This window comes from Melanostigma gelatinosum, assembly GCF_949748355.1.
Source record: "Melanostigma gelatinosum genome assembly, chromosome: 22".
Lineage (NCBI taxonomy): Eukaryota > Metazoa > Chordata > Actinopteri > Perciformes > Zoarcidae > Melanostigma > Melanostigma gelatinosum.
Window position 1 is genome coordinate 4,910,144 of NC_136655.1, and position 27,670 is coordinate 4,937,813.

At 46.0% G+C, this 27,670-nt stretch overlaps 3 protein-coding genes across 5 annotated transcripts; 2 read left to right on the top strand and 1 right to left on the bottom strand.

Annotated features, from left to right (window-relative positions):
- Window positions 1-522: 522 nt before the first annotated feature.
- Window positions 523-7,115, top strand: orc5 (origin recognition complex, subunit 5). 2 transcript variants are annotated; one of them, XM_079294466.1, is made up of 14 exons: window positions 523-789; window positions 865-957; window positions 1,906-2,091; window positions 2,382-2,456; window positions 2,792-2,903; window positions 3,226-3,356; window positions 3,457-3,505; window positions 5,012-5,102; window positions 5,230-5,285; window positions 5,518-5,630; window positions 5,795-5,842; window positions 5,933-6,043; window positions 6,647-6,759; window positions 6,874-7,115. In XM_079294466.1, the coding sequence occupies exons 1-14, from the start codon at window positions 676-678 to the stop codon at window positions 6,917-6,919; spliced, it is 1,338 nt and encodes a 445-aa protein (XP_079150592.1). In that variant the 5' UTR covers window positions 523-675; the 3' UTR covers window positions 6,920-7,115. The 2 variants fall into 2 exon arrangements, with proteins under 2 accessions (XP_079150592.1, XP_079150593.1); XM_079294467.1 differs by lacking the exon at window positions 865-957.
- Window positions 7,116-8,302: 1,187 nt separating this feature from the next.
- Window positions 8,303-9,709, bottom strand: guca1aa (guanylate cyclase activator 1Aa; the record flags this gene model as incomplete). Its single annotated transcript, XM_079294791.1, has 4 exons — window positions 8,303-8,430; window positions 8,629-8,722; window positions 8,805-8,954; window positions 9,512-9,709. 4 exons carry the CDS (start codon window positions 9,707-9,709, stop codon window positions 8,303-8,305), a joined length of 570 nt encoding a protein of 189 aa, XP_079150917.1.
- A 573-nt stretch (window positions 9,710-10,282) lies between these two features.
- On the top strand, window positions 10,283-27,060 carry golgb1 (golgin B1). Of its 2 annotated transcripts, none has more exons than XM_079294378.1 (20): window positions 10,283-11,872; window positions 13,120-13,198; window positions 13,380-13,550; window positions 13,650-13,763; window positions 13,853-14,014; window positions 14,107-14,229; window positions 14,485-14,598; window positions 14,843-15,524; window positions 15,611-15,687; window positions 16,485-16,545; window positions 16,998-22,041; window positions 22,144-22,555; window positions 22,645-22,878; window positions 22,960-23,796; window positions 23,892-24,085; window positions 24,189-24,348; window positions 24,571-24,671; window positions 24,754-24,825; window positions 25,332-25,419; window positions 25,531-27,060. In XM_079294378.1, the coding sequence occupies exons 2-20, from the start codon at window positions 13,130-13,132 to the stop codon at window positions 25,666-25,668; spliced, it is 8,853 nt and encodes a 2,950-aa protein (XP_079150504.1). In that variant the 5' UTR covers window positions 10,283-11,872; window positions 13,120-13,129; the 3' UTR covers window positions 25,669-27,060. The 2 variants fall into 2 exon arrangements, with proteins under 2 accessions (XP_079150504.1, XP_079150505.1); XM_079294379.1 differs by having other exon boundaries at window positions 25,338-25,419.
- Window positions 27,061-27,670: the final 610 nt, after the last annotated feature.

A 27,670-nucleotide genomic window follows, 5' to 3' on the forward strand; every position in this document is an offset into this window, starting at 1 on the left:
TAAGAATACAACAAACATACAATGTCTGTAGCACTGAATGCATTGGTGTTGGCTTCCAATGAGAAGAATAATATTATTTCCAGATGTTGCGTATACATTTATGCAGTTTTAGGTTTAGCCTACCCTGCAAAATGTAGGTTCAAATCTATTTTGTCATGTGAGACCTGTATTCATATTCTCTCCAGTTGTATGCACGTTAAATAAAATAAAGCAAAGCATTAACTTGCTGAATTATAACGTTGTAAATGTCCTGTTAGAGCTACTCTGAAGCTGTATCATCATATCACACTATATATCTAGCTGTCATGGAATTACAAGATAATATGACACTTTACTAAGTTAAAGACTTAAAGTATATAAAAGCATCTTCTGGTCCCTTTATTTCACAACTACCGAGTTTTAGAGCCATAAACTCCATTACCCATGATTCTTTGCGTGATTTGTGATTGGCTAGTAAACGGAAGCCGTCATTTGACGTAACCTGAAGGCGCGCGCGAAACTCCTGTGAGTGTGTTCGACTGTTTATTTGCGTTTTCAACATTTTAACTTTTAGCTTTTCACCGCGTTTTAAGTTTGATCCACGTTCGATTATGACGCATATGTATTTCCATCGTGTCCTGTCGTGTTCACAGTGAACAACTTCTTCCAATATTCCTTGTTTTTGCGAAGATCGGGATGTCGGCGCTGTTGCAACAACCAGGATATGAGGAGGAGAGGCTGCAGAGGCTCTCGGAGCAGCTGCCCTGCAGAGAGCTCCAGGCGGGCATGCTGCTGTCGCTCATGGGACAGGTACGGAACCTCACTGATCACAATGAAATGGCCCAATTCTATTGAGTACAAATGTACTGAATCTTGTTCTGTCAGCCACACCAGTACAGCTACCCGTCAGTCTTCATCTACGGTCATCGGTCTTCAGGGAAGAGTCACGTGATGCAGGTTCTGCTGAAGGAACTTGAGGTGAGAGAGACGTTCAGGGAACTCTGGGGCTGTTTGTTTGTGCGGTTTTTTTGTTCGGGGACAAAGTGTCAATCAGGTTTGAGCTGATGCTGTGTAAACCTTAAACAGACGCTGCAACAACAGTGCAAGCCTCCTTCAGACTGCTGAATGAAAAATTCAGTTCCCTCAACACATTTTATTGTATTTCAGAAAAATCTAATTTCTCAGTGCACACAAATCTTTGTGTTCGTAGCCGTGTGTGTCCCTTCTTGATTCAAAATGTATGAGCAGAATCACGAGGAGTTTGATTTAGATTCCTTTGCACCCACACTTTGAGCTTTTACCCTCAGGGAGCCGCTATAGAGGCAAGAAACAGCCACCGATCATGTGTACAGCGACGTCTTTCTTGCCGACTGCAGTTAGAATGCTGAATGCATCGCCTCTTTATATCTTCTCAAACATGCTGTTTGTCCTCAACAAACAGTTTTCACAATGTGGACAACAAAATAACCAATTAAGGCCGCAAATAACTGTTCCATTGTCGATTCATCTGCAGGTTATTTTCTTTAAAATGTACAAAAAATAGCAGCTCGGAGGTCTTCGAACTGCTTCTTTTGACCAATCAACAGTCCAAAACGTTGAGATGTTTAGTTAAGACAAAAAAAAACATGATGCTTTTTCATTTGAGGAGCTGGAATCAGCAAAGATTTTGCCATTTTTTGGTTTAAAAAAATGCCTGAAATGATGAATTGATGACCGAAATAGGTGCCAATTAAGTTGTTTTTCCAATATATCTCTTCTGCAACACCAAATTACAGCAGAGAAGAGCTGTGGCAATTCCAGCATTTCATTGGTGACAGGTTGTAATTGCTCAGTTTGCAGCAAAACCAAAGGAGAGAACCAACACAATGTGAAGACATGAAACTGATTGTCTTTCCCCCTTCCTCCTCCTCCTCTTCCTCTCCGCAGCTGCCTCACGCCACAGTCAGCTGCGTCGAATGCGTTTCTGCTGCGCTGCTGTTTGAACAAGTCCTGCTGTCCTTCTTTGGCGGCGACGCTGCCTCGCTGCTCCCCCGCAGTCCCTCCCTGTCCGACTTCGTACGCGTCTACAGACAGCAGAGCTCCCAGTCTCCCGCCAAGCAGACGCGATACATCGTGAGTGTCGTGCACTTTTACGCCCAAACAGGAAAATCAAATCCGTGACACGTCGGAAGGATTTATTCTTTGGATGTGTCACTTGAATGTTTGCACGATAATATGATGAGTAGTGATGTGGAACGTATGATCCAGATGCGTTGGCTTCATCATTTTATGATCTTTTAAAAGTGAGCTCGCATCATATAAAACGGTAATGTGCCGTGATAAAAACCGCCATTCACAACCTCTAGTTTATTGAATGTGGATGTTGCAAAATAAGCTCAAATGCAGACGTATATATTCTTCAGGTGATGGAAAAAGCCGAGCTTCTGAGAGACGCCGATGCCAATCTCCTCCCTGCGCTGCTGCGTCTTCAGGAACTGGTGAGAACGAGCAGCAAGCGCTTTGTGTTTTTTAATTTACGGTCCTTTTTAAGGTAACATGAGGAATATCAGTCGCACTAAAAGGAGTCGAAATGATACGTGTAGATACTGTATTACCTTTTCAGTTATTGTCTGTACTTTGTAGCTTGTTCATACATTTCGTGAGAAAGTTTGGTATAAACATCTCTGGCTGCACCTTTTTGGATCTTTGCTGTAAAAAGATAAAAGTTAGTGATATTTAGTCGCTGTTACATGTTTATAACTTATATATATATATATGTGTTTCTACTACATGTTTCTATACATATGTGTTTCCACTAATGTGTCCTTCTCAGGTTGAGGACAACGTTACCGTCATCCTTCTCACTGAAATCGTCTGGGACAAGTTCAGACCAAACACCGGCTGTTTCGAGCCCCTTCTGCTCCATTTCCCAGACTACAGTAAAGGTATAATCGTTCACACACACACACACACACACACATGCTACATCAGCCAGTGTCATGAATGCACTGCATAATGATGACACACGCTTGGCGGATGCAGTGTGAGATGTGAGATTTGTACCTGCGAGTTTGTTCCAACACTTCAGGCAGCGACTGTGTAGAAACACCACTGTATCAATCCAGCACTTTAGAGGGAGTGAGTGATTGCACTTGATATGTGAGAAGACATATTTCTTTTTATAATAATCTCTGTTTGCGTGCGAGTATAGTGACGGAGGTTTGTTTTGTGTGTGTGTGTGTCTCTTGTCCGTTCACGCCTTTGAAGGTGAGCTGCAGCAGATTTTGTCCCGGGACAAACATCCGTCATATTCTGCTGAGTTCTACTCGTCCTACATCAACATCCTGCTGGGAGTCTTTTACTCTGTCTGTCGGGACCTCAGAGAGCTGCGCCACCTGGTCAGACACACACACACACACACACACACACATTTTTAATTGTTTTGATTTTCTTTCAGTCTCGCATCATTGATGTCTTCGTCTTCTCTTTTTCAACCAGGCTGCCCTCAACTTTTCAAAGTTCTGCGAGCCGTTAGCAGAAGGAAAAGGTAAAGCATGAAGAGTTGTAGTCGTTCGTCTGACAGCTGATCAATATGTAAAGATACCTTATTTTTACCCTTTTGTTTGTGTTCATTTGAGGGATCTTTCTATCACGTTGATGCCAGTAGGGGTGTAACGGTACGCGTATTCGCATTGAACCGTTCGGTACGAGGCTCACGGTTCGGTACGCATGACGAACCGAATACATTTGAAAAACCTTTATTGAACCAGGTAGTCCCATTGAGATTAAAAATCTCTTTTGCAAGATGTAAGTAACAATACTACAGAACATTAAGGAGCAGTTTTTGTTTTTTATGCTCATGTGTTGCTAAGAAGACACCCCAGAAGATGAGTCACTCAGGTATAGTTCCATCATTGTTCAAAGTCAAAGAATAACTTCATGATGTTAGTTGTAATGAATAAATATATTTAAAATCAAGTACATTTCTCTGGCATTTATAGTTTTCTACTGTACCGAAACGTACCGAACCGTGGCTCCACTGTATCGTACCCAACCGTGAGTTTTGTGAACCGTTACACCCCTACACTTAAGCTCTTGAACTTTTCCATATTTATTTCCTCAAAGCTGCACCAACCTGAGGGGGGAAGCAGAACAAGCTGTAAACATATTGTCACCACAGAAAGTTGCTGCACACGCATACAGCGAAACATATATGGCTCTTGTGTTTCCGTCGCCACTGTGTTAGGGCTGTACCGAACAGTTCGAAGCTTCGTTCATAATGTTGACACTCGAATTCCAAATCAACGTTCAAACGCCGCGCATCTCTTTTCGCCTGTCCATTCGGTGTTTTTAAACCCGGTACTTCTGCACAGTTGCAGAGACACTATTTTGTAGAATTGAGATTCCAGGATTGTCTGGTCCAGACATTTCCAATAACTCCAGACAGCGTTGCCAAGTACAAAAGTCAAAATGTATTGAAAAGAAGATGGCGGTAATTATTTCCACAATGCACAACATGTTTTTCATCCGGCAAAATATTTTCGCTTCAATCCATATTTGTTGATGCTTCGTCTTTCAAAAACAACAGTTTGCCGTCCCGCTGTCGGCTCACAAAAGGAGACGCGTACGCTTATCAATCGGTGCAATCTAACGGCGCCATAAATTACATTTATGCAACCACGATAACAATCTGTTCTTTTCTTAGGGTGACGATGTCATGAAATAGGACGACTTGCATTCAAAGCGTCATTGGAAAACCTCAATAGAAGCTTTAAGTGTAGGAAAAGAAAGTTGGCGCAGCACTATGTTGTCGTAGAGGTGCATGTCAGCTACAGTGCAGACGTATAATCGAAGCTCAAGGTGAAGAGTCACTCCTCTTGTCGCTCTGTTTTGTTCCCCCTCTGGCTCTTGTGTGACAGAAACATCTGGATCTTTCGCCGCTATGACATCCTCCTCTACACCTTTCGCTTGTCCTCGCCTTCCTGATTACATCCCTTTCTCTTTCCAAGCGAACCTGAACTGACACCAACGCTGCTCTGTTTTGTGTCTTCAGTGAAAGAGACCGACACACACAAGCTGTGGAGAAACATGGAGCCTCATTTGAAGAAAGCCATGCAGACTGTTTACCTGCGAGAAGTGTCCAGGTCTGTGGACCACGTCGCTGTCGTTGACGCAACGACCGGTCTGAGCGAATTCCGCTTGTTTGCCGCCTTCCGGTGAAGCGATGCTGTGGTTCATTTTCCGTCGTTGTGTCTTTTTCTCTGTGTTCAGCCTTCAGTGGGAGCAGATGCAGCAAATGGAGGAGAAGGAGAACGGAGCCATGAGAGGTACCGACACACACTGAGCACTGTTGCACTTAATGACATCATGCGACTGCAGACTGGAAAAGCGTTGATGGGGGTGCAGTGACACCCTGGATTCATGCGGAAAAAAAATTCTTAACGGCACATCAATGCATCACGCTGAAAACAATCCAGATCTTTGGTTGCACTGAACACCTGATGTACTGTGTGAAAGTATGCTTAGTTTTCCAGACTCATTGCGTTTATTTCCCCTCAGGTTTGTCTGCTCACACTCATGTTGAGCTGCCTTATTACTCCAAGTTCCTGTTGATTGCTGCCTACCTGGCATCCTACAACCCGGCCCGCACGGATAAGCGCTTCTTTCTAAAGGTAAAATCATTTTATCTTGTAATATATTACACCACATCTGAATCTAAGGATGGAGAATGTTGCACGTTGTACAGATTGTGAAGCCCCGTTCAGGCAATTTAGTGTTTTGTGATTCATACAAATGAAAGTGTTTTTGTTTGTGTCCCTCTGTTTCCTCCCAACAGCACCACGGTAAAATAAAAAAAACAAATTTCTTAAAGAAAAATGAAAAGGTAATCATCTTAACTGGTCACATTTGATCTCGAGTCTCAGATTCAGCTTGTTAATATAATATCCACATGTTCTCTCAATGCATTTCCTAGACAAGTAACCATCTTCTGGGGCCAAAGCCGTTCCCTCTGGACCGCCTGCTCGCCATTTTCTACAGCGTGGTGGACAGCAGAGTCGCCCCCACTGCCAGCATCTTCTCCCAGGTCAGTTGGTCGGTTGGCTGCTTCGGTCACATTCGGTCCCTTCACATTTACGTCATGCTGTTCCCGATTTCACGAAACATTCAGAGAACGGTGCACAGGTACAGTCAACTCGCAAAAAAAACAACCTAGAAGAGGCTCTTCAGATTCCTTTGACAGAACGTTTTGGTCAAATAAAGATGTGGCTGTCAGCAGAACACTAAAAGTACCCATCAAGGAAATATAGTAGTTAAATGAACCTCCTTAACTGTCTGTAGACATGCTTCTCGTTAAGCTCTATAGTGGTTTAATTTAGCCCATATGCATGAACACTATAATAATCAGAGGATTTTTAATTCGTTTTTTTCTCATTTCAAGGTGCAAATAACACATTATTTCATGTTAAATCGAGCCTAATGACCACGGCGTCTCATGAGAGTTTTCTACCCATATGGTCATGAGTTTTGGGTTCCGCGGCCAAATGCCGATCTATTTCTGGGCCATGAGCATGAAATGGTTTTCGGAAATTGGGCTCGAGCCGTATCTCGATCATTTAGTGAGGAGAAGCTGTGCTGAACGAAGTGGAGCAGAGAGTCATTTCATGTTTCCCCGCCATTCTCCATTTAGATCTCCTCTCTGGTGACCTTACAGCTGTTGACTCGGGTCAGCCACGACGACCAGCTCGATGCCCCAAAGTACAAATGTGCCGTTTCCATGGACTTCATCTGCGCCATCTCCAGGTGTGTGTATGTGCGTGTGCGTGTTAATACACGAGACTGAAAGCTGAATAATTCAAGTCAATTCAGCTTTTTACTAGTTTTCAGAGGACGTGTTTTGTGTGATTTATCTTCCAGGACGGTGAATTTTGAAATAGTCAATTACCTTTATGACTTCCTGTGAACCTGCTGAGAATACAGGAGAGAAGACACCCAGTGACGTCAAGACAAAAGAGGGATTCATACATTTATAGACGAGCAAAATGAAGAGCTCACACTGTTGTTGGGAAACATCTACAGGAATGTTCATCCAATTATGTCGCTGCCCCCTTGTGGCTGATGAATGAGCTTCTTTGTTCTCGTCTCTTATCACTGTCCATGTTAGATATTTGCATTTGTATAAAATAAATGCCATATTGGCAATTTCGCTTTATATTTGTTTTCGTTAATTTTTGTTAAAAGCCTCTGTTCATTTTGTTGTGTATTCAGAGAAACATCTTTTTTTTTTTTCTCTTTTCACACAAGGTATAAACCAGTTCATAATGTGGTTCATCCTGCTGAAAATAATGGGAGAAAAGATGAATATGATGCATTTTGTACCTGACACAGAGCGACCGTGGCACCATGCAGGGGAATCATCGTCCTTGTTCGAAGGGGGGGATTTTGTTTCCGTGATGTGGCACCTTTGTTTACTTTGCTGCTTGAGGTTGAATAGTGATGTCATAGGATACTGATACTGTGATGGAGACAATAAACAAGCTTTTATGGAGATGTATTGTGGAAAACCAATACATTTACCCGTCCTCCTTTAACCACAGCCTTTACAAACTAGACCAGTGTTGCAACCAAAGAATTGTTGCAGTTTTTTTTCTGCTTTCCAATCATGCTAATCTATTACCACTGAGATTTAACATGCCGCCCTCAGGTTGATACTTTAACACCCACTATTTAGAATTTATAGAGCATATATAAGTGACTTTTAACACACTGTGAACGAACATAAGAAAAGTCATCTAAATCTGTATTTAGAGCAGCAAAACATTCAGTCAATGAAACACAAAACCACAAGCCTTCTCTTTGAACTTTATTTAAAACTTAAAAAAAGGTTAAAAACATTTTATTTTAACGGTAAACATTTGAGAATCTGCGCACTAGTAAAACACTTTGACCTGTTCCTGTATTTTACAGCCTTTGACTTAATGAAATTAGCATAAAGATGTTAAGCACACTTCATATATATATAATATATTGCATATAATATCCACTCAGCTCCACTATCTCCCTCTTTTATCCCTCGTGGACCGATGAGGGATCATCGCTCGCGCCATGGTGGCCTGGGAAGAGCTCAGCATCGATTAACATGACCAGTTTGCAAAGGTTGGCTGCATTTAGAGTGCACACGTGTCCCTGTATTAGAGATGAGACACATAGGACATGTCGGTGTCTGCAGCACACTGGAATTACAGTCGATCTTATTCGTAATCTCAGTCTATAAATTACCTCTTCACCAGAGGCCACGACGCACTGAGGCCTTCGGGTTCAACCATGAAGGAGGATGAGGTAGTGACTAAATGCTGCACCTCCTGTTGTGGATCATCGTCACGATGTGGGTGAGGTCCAGACTCTTTATCATCACCTCCATGAAGTCTTCATCAGTGCGCGCGCCGGCCACAAACTCCTCCAAGGAGAGCTCGCCTGTCGGATGGGGAAGATTGTATTTTAAAGACATTAAATATGTGTCGCACATACATGTGCGAAAGTTGAATTTTGTAAGAAATGTGCAAGGATGGTTATTGCTCATCTGTGTTTCCTGACTCAAGACTGCACTGGAGCTGATAAATATCTAAATGTCCACCCATGATTGATTGCTTCCTGAATCCAGAACACACTCACCGTCTCCATTTATGTCAATCCTGTCAAACACGTTGTTCGTGAAATCCTCAACGGATGTTTCCTGACTTTCATTCCCATTGATCGCACGGATGGCCTGCAGGGAACAGAGTGGGAAAAAGAAATCAATTTGCCATGCTGAGGCTGCAAGAGAAAAAAAGAATCCAGTGGCACTGCACCTTCATGATGTTGAGGAGCTCGTGTCGGTCGATGCAGCCGTTGCCGTCTACATCATACAGTTTGAAATACCAGCGCAGCTTGTGCTCCATCTTTCCCCGCATCACCAGGCTGAGAGCCGCCACATACTCCAAGAAGTCGATGTAGCCGTCCTGCGGAAAACAAGCGGCCAGATGAGGCCTGATGTGCACCCTGCAGTTCCTTGTCAAAACGGTGTCAAACATTATTATTAATAAATCAGACCCTCAGTTGAAAGAGGACCCCCCCCCCCCATCCATAAAAAGATATGTGTGCCATAAAGCGTTCCATGATGGAGGATTATCTCCAGGGTCTGTTTGAACAACAATCTTGGCATCAAAGCAGTCGTCTCATAATCTCTCAGTTTAAATCACGCAGAAAGATTGCCACTGCCCTTTGTGAGCTGAAGGGCGAAGGACTAAATATAACTTCTCAGAGACACTTATTTAAACTGATCTGAAGGCCTTGTTGCTGCGAGGTCACTGCTTTGTGTGGCCATGAATGATGCTGATGGGTTTTTTAAATGTGGGCAGCATGTTTCAAGTTGTAGGAACTTTCCTGCTCTTGACCTAACTTTAGGTCTAGCTTTAACAAGCTGTTCAGAAGTTCATCTCTCTGCAGTCAAAGTATAAAAACCCTCCTGAATTCAACTTTGTAGGTTTAAAAAAAAGAAGAAATGCCAGCATCTTACCTTGTTCATGTCAAAGGTGCGGAACATCTGCTCGATGTAGGTGTTGGCCTCCGGGTCCAGCCCTCGCAGCCCGAAGAACTGCTTGAACTCGTGCAGGGTGAGCTGACCCGAGGGGCACTCGGTCATGAACTTCTTGTACCAGAGGTGCATCTCCACCGCCTGCAGGTCGTCCACGGTGCTTCCTGTTGAGTTACCCATTTCTTCCTGACACCTGAGTGAAACAGCTGGATAGTTGTTGTTTTTTTGCAGCTAAACCGCTCAGCCCAAGTGGTCTACTGTGAAGCGGAGGTTATCCCTTTTCACAGTCACACAACAACGGGTCTTAGGGTGTGAGTAGCAGCTGGCGGAGGCCTTTTGTAGCCGTCTGTGTTTCAGGGGGATGAGGCGGTGCCCTCCCCTCTGTGTCCACCTTGGGTTTAATCACTGTCTCGTAATCCAGGGGAACATGCAGATCATCAGCATAATCGCCTCTTGTAAAAGGGCAGGTTGCCTATTTCATCTCCGTCCACCGTGAGAACTGCTGACAAACACAACGCAGCTCTCATCCCTCACGTGGAGACACAGGACATCCATCACAGTCATCTGAACCGATGACTCACCTCGGAGTGGTGCAGCTGTGACGCTGTGCACGCCACAAAAACGCCTCAGCAGAATAATCATTGATAAATAATAACATTTAGTTGCTGCTCTACTTGTGTTTCATTCTGTAAATATAAAAAGAGAGATTGCAAAATTATTTCGTGGAGACTTTTATTTGGACACCACAGTTTAAAACCAAGACGATGAGCCGTGGCTGATCGGTACAGTAACGTAAAAAATATGATTGAGTAAGTGAAATTAATATTAAAAACATGCATAAAGCTTTTCAATCTCAGTGTTGATACAAGAAACAAGGGAAATACTAAATACATCTCGTATTAGTGGTATTCAGCAGTTACAAGTTCATCTTTCTAACAGTGCATTTTTACGACTTGCAACTTGTGTTATAAGTCACATATAAACAACATATGTATGTTAGTGCTTAAACTGAGGTCTAAATATGCAAAAAAATAAAATATGTGTATTAATACAAAAGTAAAAATAAAAACGTCATCAGTAAATGCAGCTGTGGGACGTTTTAAAGCAACATTTCACTTTTCTTTTTTTTCATTTCTCATTGCAGGAACGGTTGCCTCTTGAATACATTCACAGGACGGGCGTTAGGGTTTCATTCTGGCAATACAACTTGCAAAGCAGAAGTATATATACGTTTCAGGTAATCACAGGAAAAACCCACGGGAAGCAACATCTCCACAGGTGCAGCCAGAGTGGCTCATTTCATTTATCGATATCACAAAAGGATTGGCCAAAATGAAATGTGGTGTTTGTAAAAAAACAACCCAAAAAAAATCATTTGAATCGAATAATCTTCCTCTGCTGTAGTGCAATAATGTGATATGGAAAAGACACAATATGCTCAACATATTTTACTCTAGTTTGCATTAACCTGTAACATATTTGCATTAACAGTCATATAAAATATTATTGTCAGAGATAAGAGTGATGAATGGCAGCAACAGGGTTTGTTCTCACAAACAGCCTTTAAGATAGTTTCCAACATTTTGGAAGAGCATGGCATACACATATTACGTAATCACATGCACAAGTAAGACGATGTAACAAATAGCTATGTTTAAAGAGCTTTAAAAAAAAAACTGTTAAGGCCTCATTTTCCTTCTTTCAGTTTCCAAAAGTTCACCCCTTCAGTTTCAGTTGCAGTCTTTGTTGTCGTCTTCATGTCGAGTCAGACAAAGTTACAACAAACAAGGAGTCACTGTGGCGCCATGTCAGAGCACGGGCAGATCTCTCTGGCACCACCAGCGGCACTTTTCCTCTTCCCCCAGTGCAGGTGTCTGTAGATGGAGTCAAACACTGAAACCGTGTAGCGTGCAAACAGGGTGGTCCACCTCACTGCGTCCACCATCCACTGCACGGAGCGCCCTGCAAAGGCCACAAACACTGCGGTGTAGTGAACCAGCAGCAGCAGACTCCTCCCTAGCTGCCTGCCTTGGTTGATGATCCGGTTGACTCCTTGGTCATGTCCTGCCATCCTCATGTCTGTCTTCTGACTTCTTCCAGATGTAGAAAAAATATTTTTCGTTTTTTAAAATGTATATTTATAGGCAGATACTCCCTAGAAAGGAGTAAAGGCCTGCGAATTTGCAGACGGTCCCTTAAATACACGAATCCCGGCTGTCCAATCAGAGCAAAGGAAGTTTTGTTTCCGGGAATGTTTTGGTGATGTGGCTATGCTCTGCCTTCCATCCGAGGATATATACCACATAAAAAGCAGACACATTCACCTGGGAAGCAATAACACAGGTGAGTCAAAGGGCCTTAAAAAAACACACCACTTACTGAGCGGTATTAAAGAGCTGTCACTCACGAAGAAGAACAACTCATCGAAGCCGGTTTTAAAGAGTCCTTCTAGGTTAGTGATCAGCGATAGCTCGCTAAGTAGCATTAGCTAACTTACTGTATCGTGGAAAGTAAACACCGGATGTTTCCCCGGATTATCCTGCTCGCGCCGCCGTTTCTTGATCTTTAAATGTGCCTATATCTTTTTGGAGGCGTCGCTGTCCAGCCGCTCGGAAAGTTTGCCATCCATCTTTTTCGCGTTAGCTAGCTTATAATCTTTGCTGTTCACAAAAAGGGTGACGCAGCCGCAGTGAGAGTGTCCGAGCGGGTTCGGGTAAAGTCGGCTCTGTCCGGTCCGACTCGGAGGAAAAATAGGCTAGGGAGTGTCTACCAATGTGTTGCTTTTTTCTTTTTTGTAAAAAAGTAATACAATTGAGAGATATTTTTCATTGTAAATCCAGGTTATATAGTTGATTTATAGAAATGGTTCTGAAAAATCTCCAAATATTCTAAATCTTGCAACATACACATTATACTATTTACATAATATTGCATACATTTTTAGGTTAATCTTCAGTTTATTTCCTCAATTATTTGGCCTATGATATTCTGATTTAAAAAAACATACCATAGTTTCCTAGAGCCCAAAAATGATTATGTTTTTGTCATCTACTTGTATGTAGATCTATGTTTATTTTTCCTATCTTTGTAACATTAAGAACAACTTAAAACCAGAGTCAAAGTTCTTGTAAGCCATAAAACTGATTCTGATATCAAATTGCCTTGACTTCATTGACTTGAAAATCAATTATTTCTACATCCGTTTGACTAATAGTGTCCGCTCTAGTGTAATGTAACATGCCGTTGCATGGAGACACTGTGTATACAAAGGTAAAATACATATGCTTGGGACTATAATCACACCTTGAGAGGACGTGTCATTTAGCGTTGGGCAGCACCTCAAGCTGTTCTTGGCAAAGACAGTAAATGTGCACATAAACTACATTAAATACTGTGGATTACAAACATACGGCTGCTCTGTGAGTAATGTATTATGCTCATTGATGGAGGTCATTACAGAAAGTCAATAGTTAAACACTTCCATGGTTTTATCTACGGGGAACAGAAGAGGGCTTGCGCAGGTGTGGCAAAGAAATTGAATTATATGCCAGATATTGATAATGTTACTTTGATATGTTTCCCCCTCACAGAGCCATCTTTATGCTCAGCCGTCTGGCCACAGTCCTCCAGGAGCTCTCTGGAGAGGAGGGCCCCGATGGAGATCCGCAGGTGAGAGAGCAACACATCAATTATAGCAAATTAAAAGAGTATTTGCCAAGGCAGCTTCAAAGGGTATTCCCTCCATTTCTCCTAATGTTACTCAGTAGCTCCTTTTATTTGATACACTATATTATATAGCTGTTAAACTGGTTGAACAGGTCAAACTGACAATATCTGTTTCCTTGAACAGGGCGTGCTGGTGCCTCAGCTCCCTGCCGGTGAGGGCCCGGCTCCTGTGGAGTCTGAGGCCCCTGAGGAGGCCATGGAGAGGCTGGCTCACCTGGAGCAACTGGTGGTCCAGCTGAAGGAGTTCATCCGAGACAAAGACTCTCAGCTGTTCAACAAAGATGCACAGCTCAAGGTGAATAACGTGTGTGTGTGTGTGTGTTTTCTATCAATACCCCAAAAGTCAGTTCTATTCTTGGTGTCAACTCATGCTTTTTGTGCTTCATATCTACAGAACGAGAAGGAGGAAGCTGACGCTCGCTTCACCAAACTCAAAATGCAGGCCAAAGCCAAGATGGTGGCACTCAACAAACAGATAACAGATTTGAGAGGACAAGGAGGAGCAACAGTAAGTTTAAATCAGCCCAAATAGCCTCAGCCTCACAAATCCTCCTACAACAACGATCTTATACATGCTTTTATCTGTTATGTCTACAGCAGAGTCCAGACAGCTCTTTCACAGGAGCTGCAGTCGAGGAGGAGCTCCAGGAGCTGAAGAACAAGCTGAGTGAGGAAGAAGCCAAAAGCAGAGAGCTCTGGGAGCAACTCCAGACCACAGAACAGATCCTTCAAGAGAAGCAGTCTGCCCACGCTGAACAGGTGACATATCTGGGTCTCTCGTTACATGTAGTCGCACTCTGTTGACGGACGATGGCTTTCAATGATTTGTTGTGTGTTTTTTTTGTTTTCAGTTGGGGAAACTGCAGGCTGTGGTCTGTGAGAAGGATGTGCGATTCCAGGAACGGATCCAGAAACATGAGGAAGAGCTGCTGAGGGTCACGGCACAGTCTCAGCGTGACGGCGAGCTTCAGCAGGTATAAGACCCGTCGGATCTTCAAAAAACTGCCACACTTTATTCTGAAAATAGTTTGAGCTGAAACCCATTATGTAATTACAGTTTGATAACTGGCACATAACTCAAATGTGCCTCAGTTCCTCTCCTCTCGAGGGGATAAACACAAAACACCTTTCAGGTTTTCCACTCGTGAACGAGCAGATGATGGCCGCACTTCACAGATGCATCCATTGTTTGTGCGATGATTTGGTCTCTTTGCGGTTGCTTGTCCCAGGCCCTGCATGCAGCGCAGAGGCGTTGTGAAGAACTCGAGGAGGCCTTAAACTCTCGGTCCCAAGTGCTGGAAATGCTGCAGGAGGAAGTGAGCAGTGCTGATCAACAAAAACAGGTACAGAACCGGATGCACTGGACGCCATTTGTGCAGATATTTCTGGTGTGTTGGTTTGGAGACTGTTGTGCATGTTGGCACATATTTACATATGCTTCAGTTGTAATGAATAGTGCTCCTGCTTGATGAAAAGAAAACTGCTCAAACAGTCACACCCCTTATCTCATGCATTGTTTGGCTGAGCCACACACAACACACCCACTCATGTCCTCTTTCTACTTCTCTCTGTCTAATTTCTGCTCAGATCTTGACTGCCCAGTTCCGGCAGATGGAGCAGGAGCTGGGCGAGGCCGTGAAGCGGAGGGAGGAGGAGAGGCAGCAGTGGGCCGAACAGGCCGGCAGGGCCGATGCAGAAGTCGCAGCCCTCCGAGCCAGCCTAGAGGACTTTGAGAGAGAGAGGACGGAGGTGGCGGCGCAAGAGCGCGAGCTGGCCTCCCTGAGAGAGGCAGAGCATGTTGGTCGGGAGGCTCTGGAGGAGGAAAAGATGGAAGTTGCCAGATTGGAGAGAGAACTGGCTCTGATGAAAGAGGCTGAGCGTGACGCTTCAGAGAGCGACAGGGCGGAGATAGTTCGGCTGGAAAGTGAACTCGCCTCCACGAGAGAGGCAGTTGTCCATGCCAGCCAGGACGCCTCAGAGAGGGAGGAGGCAGAAGTCGATAAGCTGGAGCGAGAGCTGGCCTCGCTGAAGGAGGAACATCAAGATGCCCAGAAGAAGGCTGAGATCTTGGCTGAAATTTGGGGACCTCTGCGGTCTCTGGCTCTCGAAGAAGCAGCCGAAGAAGAAGAAGTCCCCCTCCCTGCTGACCTTTCCCTGTTCCTGCACACTGTGCAGTCTGTTGAGACTCAACTGACGAGGCTGAAAGATGAACGCAGTGAGAGAGAGGAACATTGTGTCGAGCTCACCCACACCATGGAAACCCTTCAGGGTATGAAACTGTTTGTTTGTGAAGTTCAGGCATGCGAAACCTTTTACTTTCGTCGAGATGTTTAAATATGAATCTCTGATTTTCAGAACAACTTGACAGAAAAACCACAGAACCGGAGGAAACCACTGCCATGACACAACAGCTGCAGCATCAAATCATAACGGTCAGTGCTCAGAACCTATGAACACCTGGTATCATTACATGATCTGTATCTGGAGGCATTAACTGGATAATGGCATTTAATCAACAGGCATTGGAATACGTTGTTGACAATGTGAGCCCTCCAAATGTGGCCTTAAAAACTTAGAAGCAAGTTTCTGCTCAACACCAGAATTGAGCAGCTTTTCTGACTTGATGCAAATTCAAAAGGGAATCTTAAATAAGCTCCTTGATACTCTGCACGTCTTATCATCTCGACAAAGATTTAACTTCAAAGTTTATCACTGCCGTCGTAATGACTTTCTGTTTTTCTGTCTCTGTGTTTATACGATCAAAAAAGGTGTTGGAAGCGTAAGATGTGGGACTGGAAGCTTAGTATAAGCTGAGGTATAAGAAGTGAAAGTGGCTCTCAGTAGTCCGTCTACAAAGTCAGACAGACGTGTCTTTTTATTGTACCTCTTGTTTGAAGAACTTTTATGTTGAGAGTCAGGCTGGTCCTGTACACCTGGTCCCGGGTCACAACATGTGTCTGTCTCAGACGGGACAGATGCAGGGTCATAGTCAGACCCTACTGCGCCTAATCCCCTCTGCACTGATCCACTGTTAGGACTGACCGGCTTATCTGCCCTTCATCTCGCGCTACAGCCGTGTGTGCTGCTGATATAGATTTAAGATCAATCATAGAAGCCATACAGAGCTTTAAAAACTGCTTTTTGTACAGGAAAGTATCTCCAGTAAATGTTTAATCATGAGATCAAAAAGCTTTAATCTTGCTTAATATCTTTTTTGTTTTTGTTTCAGGCGTCTGAAAGGGAGGATGAGACTGAACCATCAGCAGAGGATTCATCTGAAGCTAATAAAGGTACAAAAACTGGATTCGTACTCCCAAAATAAAATTCATACATAACATGGAACATAATGGTTAAGATCAGTACGCTCACACACACACACACACACACTAAAAGGGATTCTGCTCTGCCTGTCAGAGGTGTTTGTTTACCTTTTATGCAGCTCTTATTTACAAGGACACTCTGTATAGGGACACAATTACATAACTTGACATTGAGTGTGAGGCAGTGATGAAAAATATATATGGACATTTACTTTAGTACTGTATTTAAATACAAATTTGAAGTTTTTGTATTTCTATTTTCCTTCGTACTTTACTCTACATTTATTGTACAGCTACTGTGTAGATTTAGATTATTAATACTAAATATAATCAACAAATAAATCGCGATGCTTCAGCGCTGAAATGACAAGTCAATCGACAGAAAATGAATCACAACTTCCTCGTTTTGTTGACTTCCACAGCGCACTTACTGGAACTGGAGCAGCAGCTTTTAGAAAAAGACAATGAGCTGGTTGCCTTGCGGGAGTCCCTCAGACTGGCTGACGAGCACAGCTCCAGTGGGGCTGCATCATGTGAAACCTACGATCAGACTCCAGATCAGGGTCAGGATGCCAGTGCGGGCCCCCGTGACAGTCCTGCGGCCCTTCCTGACTTCATGGAGGATACACAGGAAGAGGAGACCACCTTAGTTGCTGAGGACTCCTCGGTCCGCTGCATTTCTGCTGATAATGAGAGCAGCCCAGAGCTTATTGGACACCAGTCTGAGTCCCCAGAAGAATCCAAAGGGACCTCCTCGGATGAGATGGTCGCCAGTAGTGATTCAGAGGTGGCCCACAGCAGCTGGACGCTCCTAGAAGCTGTGAATCAAGATGGAGGCCAGGAGTGGCCGTCCATCATGCAGGACTTTGGGCAGCTGCAGTCATGGGAGGCAACGAGCATGGAGCAGGAAACCTCCACGGTTCAAGTCGAGTCCTCCTCTGTCATCATCCGAGAGACGGTGCAAGTTCATGTAACTCAGCACGGTTCTTCCACCGCAGATGGTGACGTGGCCTCTGGTCAGGTCTTCGCTCAGGCCTTAGCTGAGGAGCTTCAGAGGAGGTACAGTGAGCTCTTGGCTGAGCTTCAGAGGCTCAGAGCGGCAGCTGCAGAGTCACAGGAGAAAATCAAGAGTCTGGAAGATGAAACACAGTCCCTTACTGCTACCAAAGAAGAGGCCGAGTCCCAGGGCAATAGTTTCATAGAGGAGCTTAAGTCAGCCAGAGAGGAGTTGGACAAGCTCTCTCAGCAACTCAGCTCCGTGGTGGAGAAACACGGTGTTGAAATGCAGCTTCTGGAAGATCAGATAGACATTTTAAGCACTGAAAGAACAATTAAGGAAGAGAAGATCCAGGACCTGCAGACTGATCTGGAAATAGCCCGCCAAGCTTTCTCCGAGCAGGAGGGCCAGGCCAGGATGCTGAGTGCTCAGCTGGAGGACAGAGAGCTCCTCTCCTCCGAGCTGGAAAGGAGGCTTCAAGATATGGAAAGCAGCATGCTGGAGTACTCTCAAACATCAGATATTAACAATGACACTCTGTCAAAGAAGGACATGGAGATCAGCGAGCTGCACGACCGTCTCAGCCAAAAAGAGCAAGAGGTGATGGAGCTCAGTGACAGCATGTCTGCTAAACTCCTCCAAGCTGAAGAAGAGAAGTTCCAGACAGACGGGGAAGTCGGTAAACTGAAGGAGCAGATAGTGGACCTTGAGAAAGTCAGGGACGAGAACCAGAAAGTGAGTTCTGAAGACTCGGCCGCTCATGTGGATGATGAAGTTGTCAGTGTGCGAAAGGAGAAAGGAGTGCTGGAAACCCAGCTGACGACCACAAAGAAGAAGTTGCAGGCTGCACTTGTGCAGCGCAAAGAGCTCATCAGGAAGGTTGCCGATTTTGAGGTAGAAGCAAAGAAACGGACAGAGCGAGATGAAACTCCTGCAGACGTTCCTGAGGTAGAACAATCGAGAGGACATGACATTCAGGAAATGGAGGCTAAAGTCATCGAACTCGAGCAAGCTTTAAGATCCAAAGAAGAGGCAGCCGAGACCCTTGAGCTGAAAATCAGCCAGCAGGATCAAGTTCTCACCGAGACGCTCGCTCTGAATAGAAAGCTAAGTGAAGAAGCTGCAAACTCTCAGCAGGCGGACGGTTCTTCTGAAACGACTGTGTTGCAATCCCAAGTGGCCTCTCTGGAAGCAGAGTGCGAAAGCCTTCAGAAGAAAGTTCAAGATGCCCAAGAATCTCGCAAGGAAACCATCCGCAAGGCAAAAGAGAAAGACAGGCACCACCGGGAGCAGCTGAAGCAGCAGAAAGAAGAACACGGCGAGCTCGTGGAACGTTTTGAGGTGCAGAGCGGCGAGCGAGAAGAGCTTCTGACCAAAGTGAGAGAACTGGAAGAGAACGTGAGCGCTGAAAGAGAACCTCGTCAGGAGACCGAGCGACTGGCTGAAAATGTGGCAAAGCAAGCAGCGGGCGATTGGGTCCAGGAGGACTGGGTGGATTTTGCCACATCTGAGACGGATTCGTCGCGGCCGCATTCCAGCGACCCGGTTCAGCATTTTGCGGAGCAGTCTGACGTCCTCTCTGCACAAACGGAGGAATCTGTGAAAGCACTCCGGGACGAGATCCAGACTGTGCGGCTGGCTAACGCAGAGCTAGAGAAGCAGCTGCAGGAAACCCACACCGGGCTGTGTCTGAAAGAGGCCGAATTATTGGAATTGGGCAAAGAGCTGCTCGCTCTAAGAGAAAAGGAAAGGCAGATCGATGCACTCTCGGAGGAAATTCGTGATCTTAGAGAGAAGTATCAGCAGGCTGAGTCTTACGCTGAATCCCTGAAAGCAGAGATGGAGGCCGAAGCAGCAACTGCAGATTCTACATCCTCCATCACAACTCTTCAGAACGAAGTGCAGGACTTCAAGCAGTTCCTCGACAATAAAAACCATGAAATCATGGAGCTGAGTCAGCAGCTCAGCGAGCAGAACTCTCTCATCCGCTCAATGCAGGACACGGTGTCTGAGAAGGATCAGCTAATAGCTTCCTTACAAGAAGACCTGCAGGCCGAGCAAGAAAAAGCCCAAAGGTTAGAGGTTGAGGTTCCACTGAAGCAGCAGGAGGAAGGAAGAGACAGCGAGGCAAAGATCCAGCAGCTGCAACGAAAGCTTCAGGCTGCTCTGATCTCTCGCAAAGATGCTTTGAAAGAAAACAAGACTCAGAAGGAGCAACTAGTTTCAACTGAGAAGCTTGTTGCTGAGCTGCAGCAGAAAATTGAGTCGGCAGAAGACGAGCTGGAGAAGCTCAGAGCGGAAAGAGTTAAACTGATTGATGAGGTCGACCGGACGTTGGTGGAAAACCAAACCCTAGGCTCGTCCTGTGAGAGCCTCAAACTGGCCATGGAGGGCATACTGACGGAGAAAGATGCCTGTAAGAGAGAAGTGGAGCTGGCGAAAGAAGAGGCGGCCAGAGTCTGCGGAGAATGGGAGGAAAAGGTTCAAGGCTCGAAGGACGAGTACGAGATCCTGCTCAAGTCGTATGAAAACGTGAGCGACGAGGCGGAGCGAGTGAGGCGAGTGCTGGAGGCCGCCAGGCAGGAGAGGCAAGAGCTCGCGACCCGGGTGAGGACGCACGAGGCTGGGAGGCAGGAAGCCGAAAGACAGGCGGAAGAGGCACAGAAGGAGGTGACTTCGGTGAAAGACAAAATGAGAAAGTTTGCCAAAACAAAGCAGCAGAAAATCCTGGAGTTAGAGGAGGAGAATGAGAGACTTAGCGAGATGCAGGACAAGACTGTCATAAAACGAGAGGGCAAGGCTCTCAAAGTTGAGGTTGAAAGACTTCAAGGTGAGCTGGATGCTACTGTGGCAGAAAAAGACTCTTTAGGGCAGCAGATTGAAGAGTTGAGGGAACAACTTGTTCGGACAAGAGAGAAAGAAGACGGCGTAATTCAAGCTCCTTTGCTTAGCTCTGCAGCTGGTGTAGAAGAGGTCATCGCTGCCCAGCAATCAGACATAATCACCACCAAAGCAGAGCCTGTGGAGAGTCAATATGAAGACGGAGATAGACCCTCAACCCCAGAAGAGACACCAGCTGACCAAATAGCTGCAGTGCATGCACCAGAAACACATTCTCAACCTACTGAGGAAAACGAAAAGGCAGAAATAACGGAAAGTTTTAAAGTTGTGTTGGAGAATAAAATGAGGGAGATGGAGGCAGCTGTTAATGCAGAACGGGAACTGTGGCAGGAACGGGAGGCTGGACTCAAAGCCGAGCTGGCTTCTCTCGAGCGAGATCTTCAGGAGGGTAACGAGAAGAAGAGCCTTGTGGCGTCGCTAGAGAAGTGCCTTCAAGAGGGCAAAGAGAGAGAAAAGAGTCTGGTTGAAGAGGGATCAAAGAGGGAGGCCCAGTTCAAGGAGCTGCTCCGAAGCCTCGAAGCTGAGAAAGACAACCTGGAGGAGCGTCTGATGAACCAGCTGGCTCAGCTCAACGGGAGCATTGCTGGCTACCAGCAAGAGGCAGCAGACAACCGCGAGCACCTCGCTGAGCTGCAGCGGGAGGTGGAGAGGCTGGAGAGGGAGCGAGCCGAGCTGGAAGCCGAGGCTCGGAGCGAGAGTGACCGGGCTGCCAGGCTGGAGGAGGACATGAGGCAAGCCCAGAGAGACAGGGCTGAAGCCGAAGCGGCGTCGGGCAAGCAGAGGGAGCTGGAGCAACAGCTGAGGTCGGCCCAGAGGGTCCGAGAAGGCAGCCAGAGCCGAGCGCGTCAGCTGGAGGAACTGTTGAGGGAGAAGCAGCTGGAGGTCCGTCAGCTGCAGAGGGACTGCATCAAGTACCAGGAGAGGATCAGCGAACTGGGTCGAGAAGCTAAGTCGCTGCAGCTGGGCCACGATGAGCTCCACAGCAAGCTAGGGCAGTCCCAACTGGAGACTTCCAAAACCACGGAAGACCTGAAAGGGTGTGAAGCAGAGTTGGCCAGCTGCAAATCCCAGCTGGACGAGGCCCAGACGCAGGCACGCGAGGCTTTAGCTGAGAAAAGCATCCTTGAACAGAGTGCACAAAAGAGAGAGGCCTCTTTGAAAGCGGAGGCAGAGCAAACCCTCGACTCTGTGAGATTCAGGCTCGGCGCCGAGCTGAAGGAGATGGAGCTGAGACTGGAAGAGGTGGACAGAGAAAGGGACCGGGAAGAGGAAGCCACTCTGGAGGCCAGAGAGGTGGCAGAAGGAGCCGAGAGACGCGCCCAGGAGATGCAAGCCCGTCTGGACGAGTCTCTGGCCAGGTTAGCCGCCTTCTCGCGCTGCATGTCCTCACTGCAAGACGACCGGGACAGAGTTTTGGACGAGACCCGACAATGGGAGACTCGCTTTAATGATGTGCTGCAGAGCAAGGAGGCTGAAGTTCGGGAGGCTGAAACAAGAGCCAAGGAACTGGCAGAACAGCTTCAGAGAGAATCGTCACTGAAAGATGAACTTCAGCTGTCAGTGGACAGGTAAAGATCGTCTCCCTGCATTTGTCTTATTTCCCCGAATCCTTTGATTGATTATGTTCAGCTTTTTGGCTCAAAACTCACAAGATTCTTTTTTTCTTTCAGACTTGAGAAAGCAGACAAAGACTGGCAGCTGAAACTGGAAGAGGAGGTAAAGAAAGTCGCTGAGAGCCAAGCTGCCCTAGAGGAGGCGAGCAGCAAGCTTCAACAAACTACAACGGAGCTGCAGTCTGCACAGCATGAAGCCCACGCCCTGAAAAGTGAGGTGGAGAGTCTAAAGCAGAGGGCCAGAGCTCTGGATGAGGCTGTGGGTCGGCTGCAGGGTGAAGTGGACCGGGCCAGGACTGAGCTGAGGGAGAGGGAGGCAGAAGAGAGGCGGCTGTGTCTGAACGTGGAGCAGCTAGAGACAGACCTGAGGTCCTCGAAGGCCTTGACAGAGAGCCTGCAGACTGAGTTAAACGAGAAGGAACGGAGAGAGATGGAAATGCTGGTGGAGAAGGAGCAGGCTGTTGCTCAGGTATTAACATGTCTTTATCTACAGTGCACTTTGTATATTGTTCATTGTTTGACACATTTCCCGCCATTCACGCGTGTTTTGCTTCCCAGGCTGCAGAGGAAGCTAGGAAGGAGGCCGACAGCCGGGCACAAGAAGCCGAGGGGGAGCTGGAGCAGAGAAGAGGGGAACTGCGAGATCTGGAAGAAAAACTGCGAAAAGCAGAGGAAGAGAGCAACAACAGAAAAGCCAGACTGGACTCTTTCATGAAAGCCATGGGCTCCCTGCAGGATGACCGAGACAGAGTCCTCAACATGTACAAACAGCTGGAGGAGAAGCACCTGCAGGTAACGCAGACAAAACGACAGCTTATAAGATATGTCGAGCTTTACTTCGTCGCCGATGTAATGTCTTGTATTGTGTCCCAGGTGATGTTGGAGAAAGATGGCCTGATCCAAGAGGCGGCGGGGGAGAACAACAGCCTGAAAGAGGAGCTGCGCTCTCTGCTTGTCCAGAGAGACGACCTGTATGCTGAAAAGGCCCAGCTGTCGGCTCAGCTTCACGGCTACCGCGAGGAACTTAACCAAGTCCTGAGCATGAAGGACTCCCAACACAAACAGCTTCTGGCAGCTCAGCGAGAGCGCATTGCCTCCCTGGAAAAAGAACACAAGGAATTGGAAAGTCAGGTCAAGAGCGTGAGCAGAGCCCGAGAGATGGAGGTAGAAGCAGTCAGAGTGGAGAGGGAGACCCTCAGTCAGGCTGTTGACTTTAAGACGGCATCACAGGTGATGGATGCTCCCGGCGCAGAAGTTGAGAAGCTGAGGGAGCAGCTGCAAGCGGCGAGAGATCAAGCGGTGGCACTGGAGGAGACTCTACAGAAGGAGAGACGGGCGCAGGAGAGCAGGAGCAAAGAGCTGACGGAGCTGCGATGGGAGGGAGGCGTGATGCGGACGGAGTCGGAGACCGCCCAGGAGAGGGTGGCCGAGCTGGCCAGGGACCTGCTGGCTGTCGAACAGAGTCTGCTGGAGGAGAGGGAGGCGACGACGCAGCTGAGAGCAGAGCACCAGTCATTCTCAAAAGCCATGGCCTCCCTCCAGGACAGCAGGGACCAGGCGGTAAACAAGGTCCAGGAGCTGAGCCGGAGGCTGGAAGAGATGAGTAAGGCAGGTGGCCACGTGGCACAGAGCAGCCCTGGAGGCGCCACTGGAGAAGTGTGGGGGCTGAAGAACGCACTGCAAGCCCTGCAGAATGACAGGGAGAGACTGGTGAGTTACACGTCAGGCCACAACTCTCCTGGCAAAGAATGTGAAACGGTTTGATGACGTGGGTTTTCCGCTGATGTGTGTCTTATTTTGTGCAGCTGGAGCAGCTTCAGGCACAGTCGTCTGAGCTCAAGATGCTGAAGTCAGAGCTGGCTCGACTGGGAGCAGGAGAGCTGATAAAAGTCAGCCAGCAGCTGTTTGAGGAGAAGAGGAAGAACGAAGACATGCTGGCTGACATAATGCAGCTGGGGAATATGGTGCAAATGGGCAAGCAGGAGATAGAAACTCTCAGGTGAGCCACAGAGCCGGCGCTCTGTCGCTGTTTTTGAATCAAGCAAAGTGGCACAAAGGGCCTTTCGTCGTGCGTGAATATGTCTGCCTTGTGCTTTTGTTAGACTGGAGCGGATGGACTGGATGGCTCAAGCAGAGCAGCTGAAGCAGCAGACCCTCGCCACGCTCTCGGAGAGGGACCAACAACTGCGGCAACTCGGCGCCATGCTGGAGGAAGCCCGCGCTCATAAACCCAAACTCCAGCAGGAACACTATCAGAGAGAGGTATACATTTTGTTGTACGAGGACTTTTTGGCACAAATGCCCCCCAGCTTGTGTGTTTGTTCCTCGTCTTTTAGTTCCACATCTCACAACACGTTGCGTGTCAGTAATCTCTGTTGGCCCTCCAGAAATGTGGCGTGATGTAAACGATAAAATCAGCAAAATGTAGGACAGTGATGTTGCATATAATGTGAATTTTCCACAACGTCATCATCTTCCCCACAGGGCACAGAGGAAGTGGACAGTGCTCCGGGAGCCCCACAGGAGCGAAGCAGCCTTGTAGACAGCCACGCCTACGTCGCTGAGGTCAAAGAGCTCCAGAGAAGGTAGAGTACAGGTCAAGCCTTACAGGAAGTGCTGTTTTAAAACGTGTCGATGATCATCAATGCTTTGATTCTTTTACATCAGGCTGGGTGAAGAGATGCAGCAGAGGGTGGCTGCGGAGGAGCAGCTAATGGCCACACAGGATCGATTCAAACGGTATGAAATATGATACGTGATAACAGAGAAGGCATGTTAGAGCTTTAAGAAATATTTGTATATTTTCACCGGATTAAAATGACTGAGAGGTGTTTCTTCTGGTGACTAAATCACCTGGATCTAAAGAGCTTTTTAGCATCTTTCAGCTCATTGTTTTGGTTTTTCGGCCGGTTTTACTCTCTCATCTCATCAAAGCCGTTTCCTATTTTCTCGATTAGTTGTTTGACTTTATGTCACTTTGTCAATTGTTCCAAAACTAAGCTAAAATCTTCAAATCATGCTTTTTTTTTGCCTTAACAAAACCCGATGAAGACAGAGAAACATTAGTTCTCCATAAGTTACCATAAGTTTGTTCACATTCTGTAATAACTGTTGCCTAACGGCGCTTTAATATGTTTTCTGTCGTTTCTCTGCATTTACATCATTCATCTTTTTGCTCTGACAGATTTGTTCACACCACAAAATATGGCCGCTAACATCAGTGTTTTTTTTTTTAACATGACAAGTCACAGCCAGGCTAAATGGCCCTCCGCACAAGAAGAGGACCACTCAGACACCGCTCTTTTGATCGAGCCGGAAGGAGTTGTCACCCGAGTAAGGCTCCGCTAATGTCCTGTACCACCTCATGTGTCATCTTAACAGCTCGAGTGATAAAAGACGTACGCGCTGAATGTTTCCCGTGACCTTGTCCTCCCTCTCCTGCAGACTCGGAGAGGTGGTCCGCGTCTGACGCGGATGCTCCGAGTGGCTTTCTGCTCCCGGCAGCGCACCCCTCTGCTGTTCAGCCTCTATCTGATCACCATGCACGTCCTGCTGCTGCTGTGTCTGGGCGGATACCTCTGAAAGCAGCTCCCCTTTTAAAAAAAGAAAAACCTGACAGATAAGAGACGGAGAGACACGGGCCGAACCCAAGCCATCAATATGTTTTGTGTTGTTACACGGAATACATTATAGAAGGGTGTGAAGGATGTTCGACACACAAACGTTGCACTTTACAGGACTTCTGCATTTAGCCAAAGTATGTCGATTAATGTCGGAAGCTGTTGCTCTTGTATGACTTTGAGGGAAACCCCAGAGAGGACATGAACGGACTTCTTCCTAAAACTCTGTGGTATATATGGTGGAAAGGTCTGTTCTTATTAATCACGTGTGCTGGCTGATTGTGTTTTTCACGTGCCTTTAGATTTGGGATAGAAAAACGTTCCGTTAAAACAAAAAACTGACGTGTTGGGGACTAGTTTAACGTTAAGCTAAATGTCTGTTAATAATGACGCCACATGTCGGCAGTTAGCTCAGCATCCAGACAAACGGCTAGCCTCCAAAGCCCACCATTAGATACTTTATATCGTGTTTGTTTAGTTCATACGGAAACCAAAGTAACCATTTTCCATTTCCGGAGGTGTTCGTACAATAGTGTAGTGGCCGAGGTATATCTGAGCGTAGAATTGTGGTTTAAACACTGAACAAACGAGAGATAATGTGTCAATTAGTGAGCTTTGGAGGTTATTTTAGAGGCTAGCTGTTTCCTCTATATGCTCTGCTCATCTCTGCCTAACGGACAGATATGAGAGTGATATCATTCCTGTCATCTAATATGCGTATACTTCCCAAACTGTTATTTTAAGATGGCTTGAGGTTCAGGGCGTGCTCTTATAGTCCAGTCTCTTCCTCTTCTACTCATTTCATGCACAAAAACGGAGCACAGTGCAATTTAAGTTACATATTGCTATAGTGGGTTTTCTTTTCTTCTATAAATCACATTAAACAAAAGGGAGCATATTGATATCTGTACATATGTAAGTGTATTATGTCTGTCAGCTGGATGTGGGTTTCCCCCCCTCTTGCATATCCGATAAGATTCCCGGTCCTCTTGCATAGACTTAGTTTTTATGGCGGATGAAGTTGCCATTCTGGTGCAATGTTACCACCGTGTGGCTTCATTCCAGAGGAGGAAGACTGCGGCTTTCTAATGATATCCGTCCCATTGTAGACTACTCTGATGTAGCGTCATTTATTGCCACAACAGTTAAAATGATCCTCGTGTATATTGACATCATCCACTCGATTCTTGTTTCTTTAATCGCTCACTGTCGGTGAAATGATCCCTCTGTACTCCTCTTCCTAAACATTCATGATCTTAATCACATCTTACACTGCAACTTACTTTTAACTGTAAATAATTGTTTAAAAGGGCTGTGTAGAAAACTAACCTACAATAAAAGTGTTGGTGGTGTAGATCAGGGACAGGCATTCATTATTTACTCATTTGTAGAAAAATCTGACATTGGGATTTTTTTTTTTTTTTTTGACTTCTTTACTGTTTATTTTGGGCTCGGTTCATTTTAATTCTAATTCTGAAAATCAAAACACTATTTGTTTTGATTTGTTCGTGAAGTAATTCGGAAATGTTTTTCATTAATCAATGATTTAGCCGTTTCAGAAAACATTTATAATTCTGGGAGTGACTTCATGTGACATTTTTATAATTCACACAATAAAGCGCTGCGTCTTAAGAACTCTTAATGCTTCTCTATATTGGAAGAAGCATGACGTAAACACACTGTCTTTGCTTGCACATTCACTTTTTGCAAAAGTGAAATCGAGGTTTCCGAGCTATTGTTTTAGACACTTTTTCATCCAAAACTCTTTAATGACGTAGAACAGTGACACCTGAAGCCAAATTTAAAATGCTTTGCTTACAAATGAACAAAAGCACGTCGTAAATCTCTCTCCCAGGTTTCTCCTATCGCTGTGGTTCATTGTGTATAAACTGTGTGAGTCTGTCCCCAAAGTGTTGTCGCTACACTACAGCCGGCTAAATCACAGTTGTAGCGGACCCTGCATT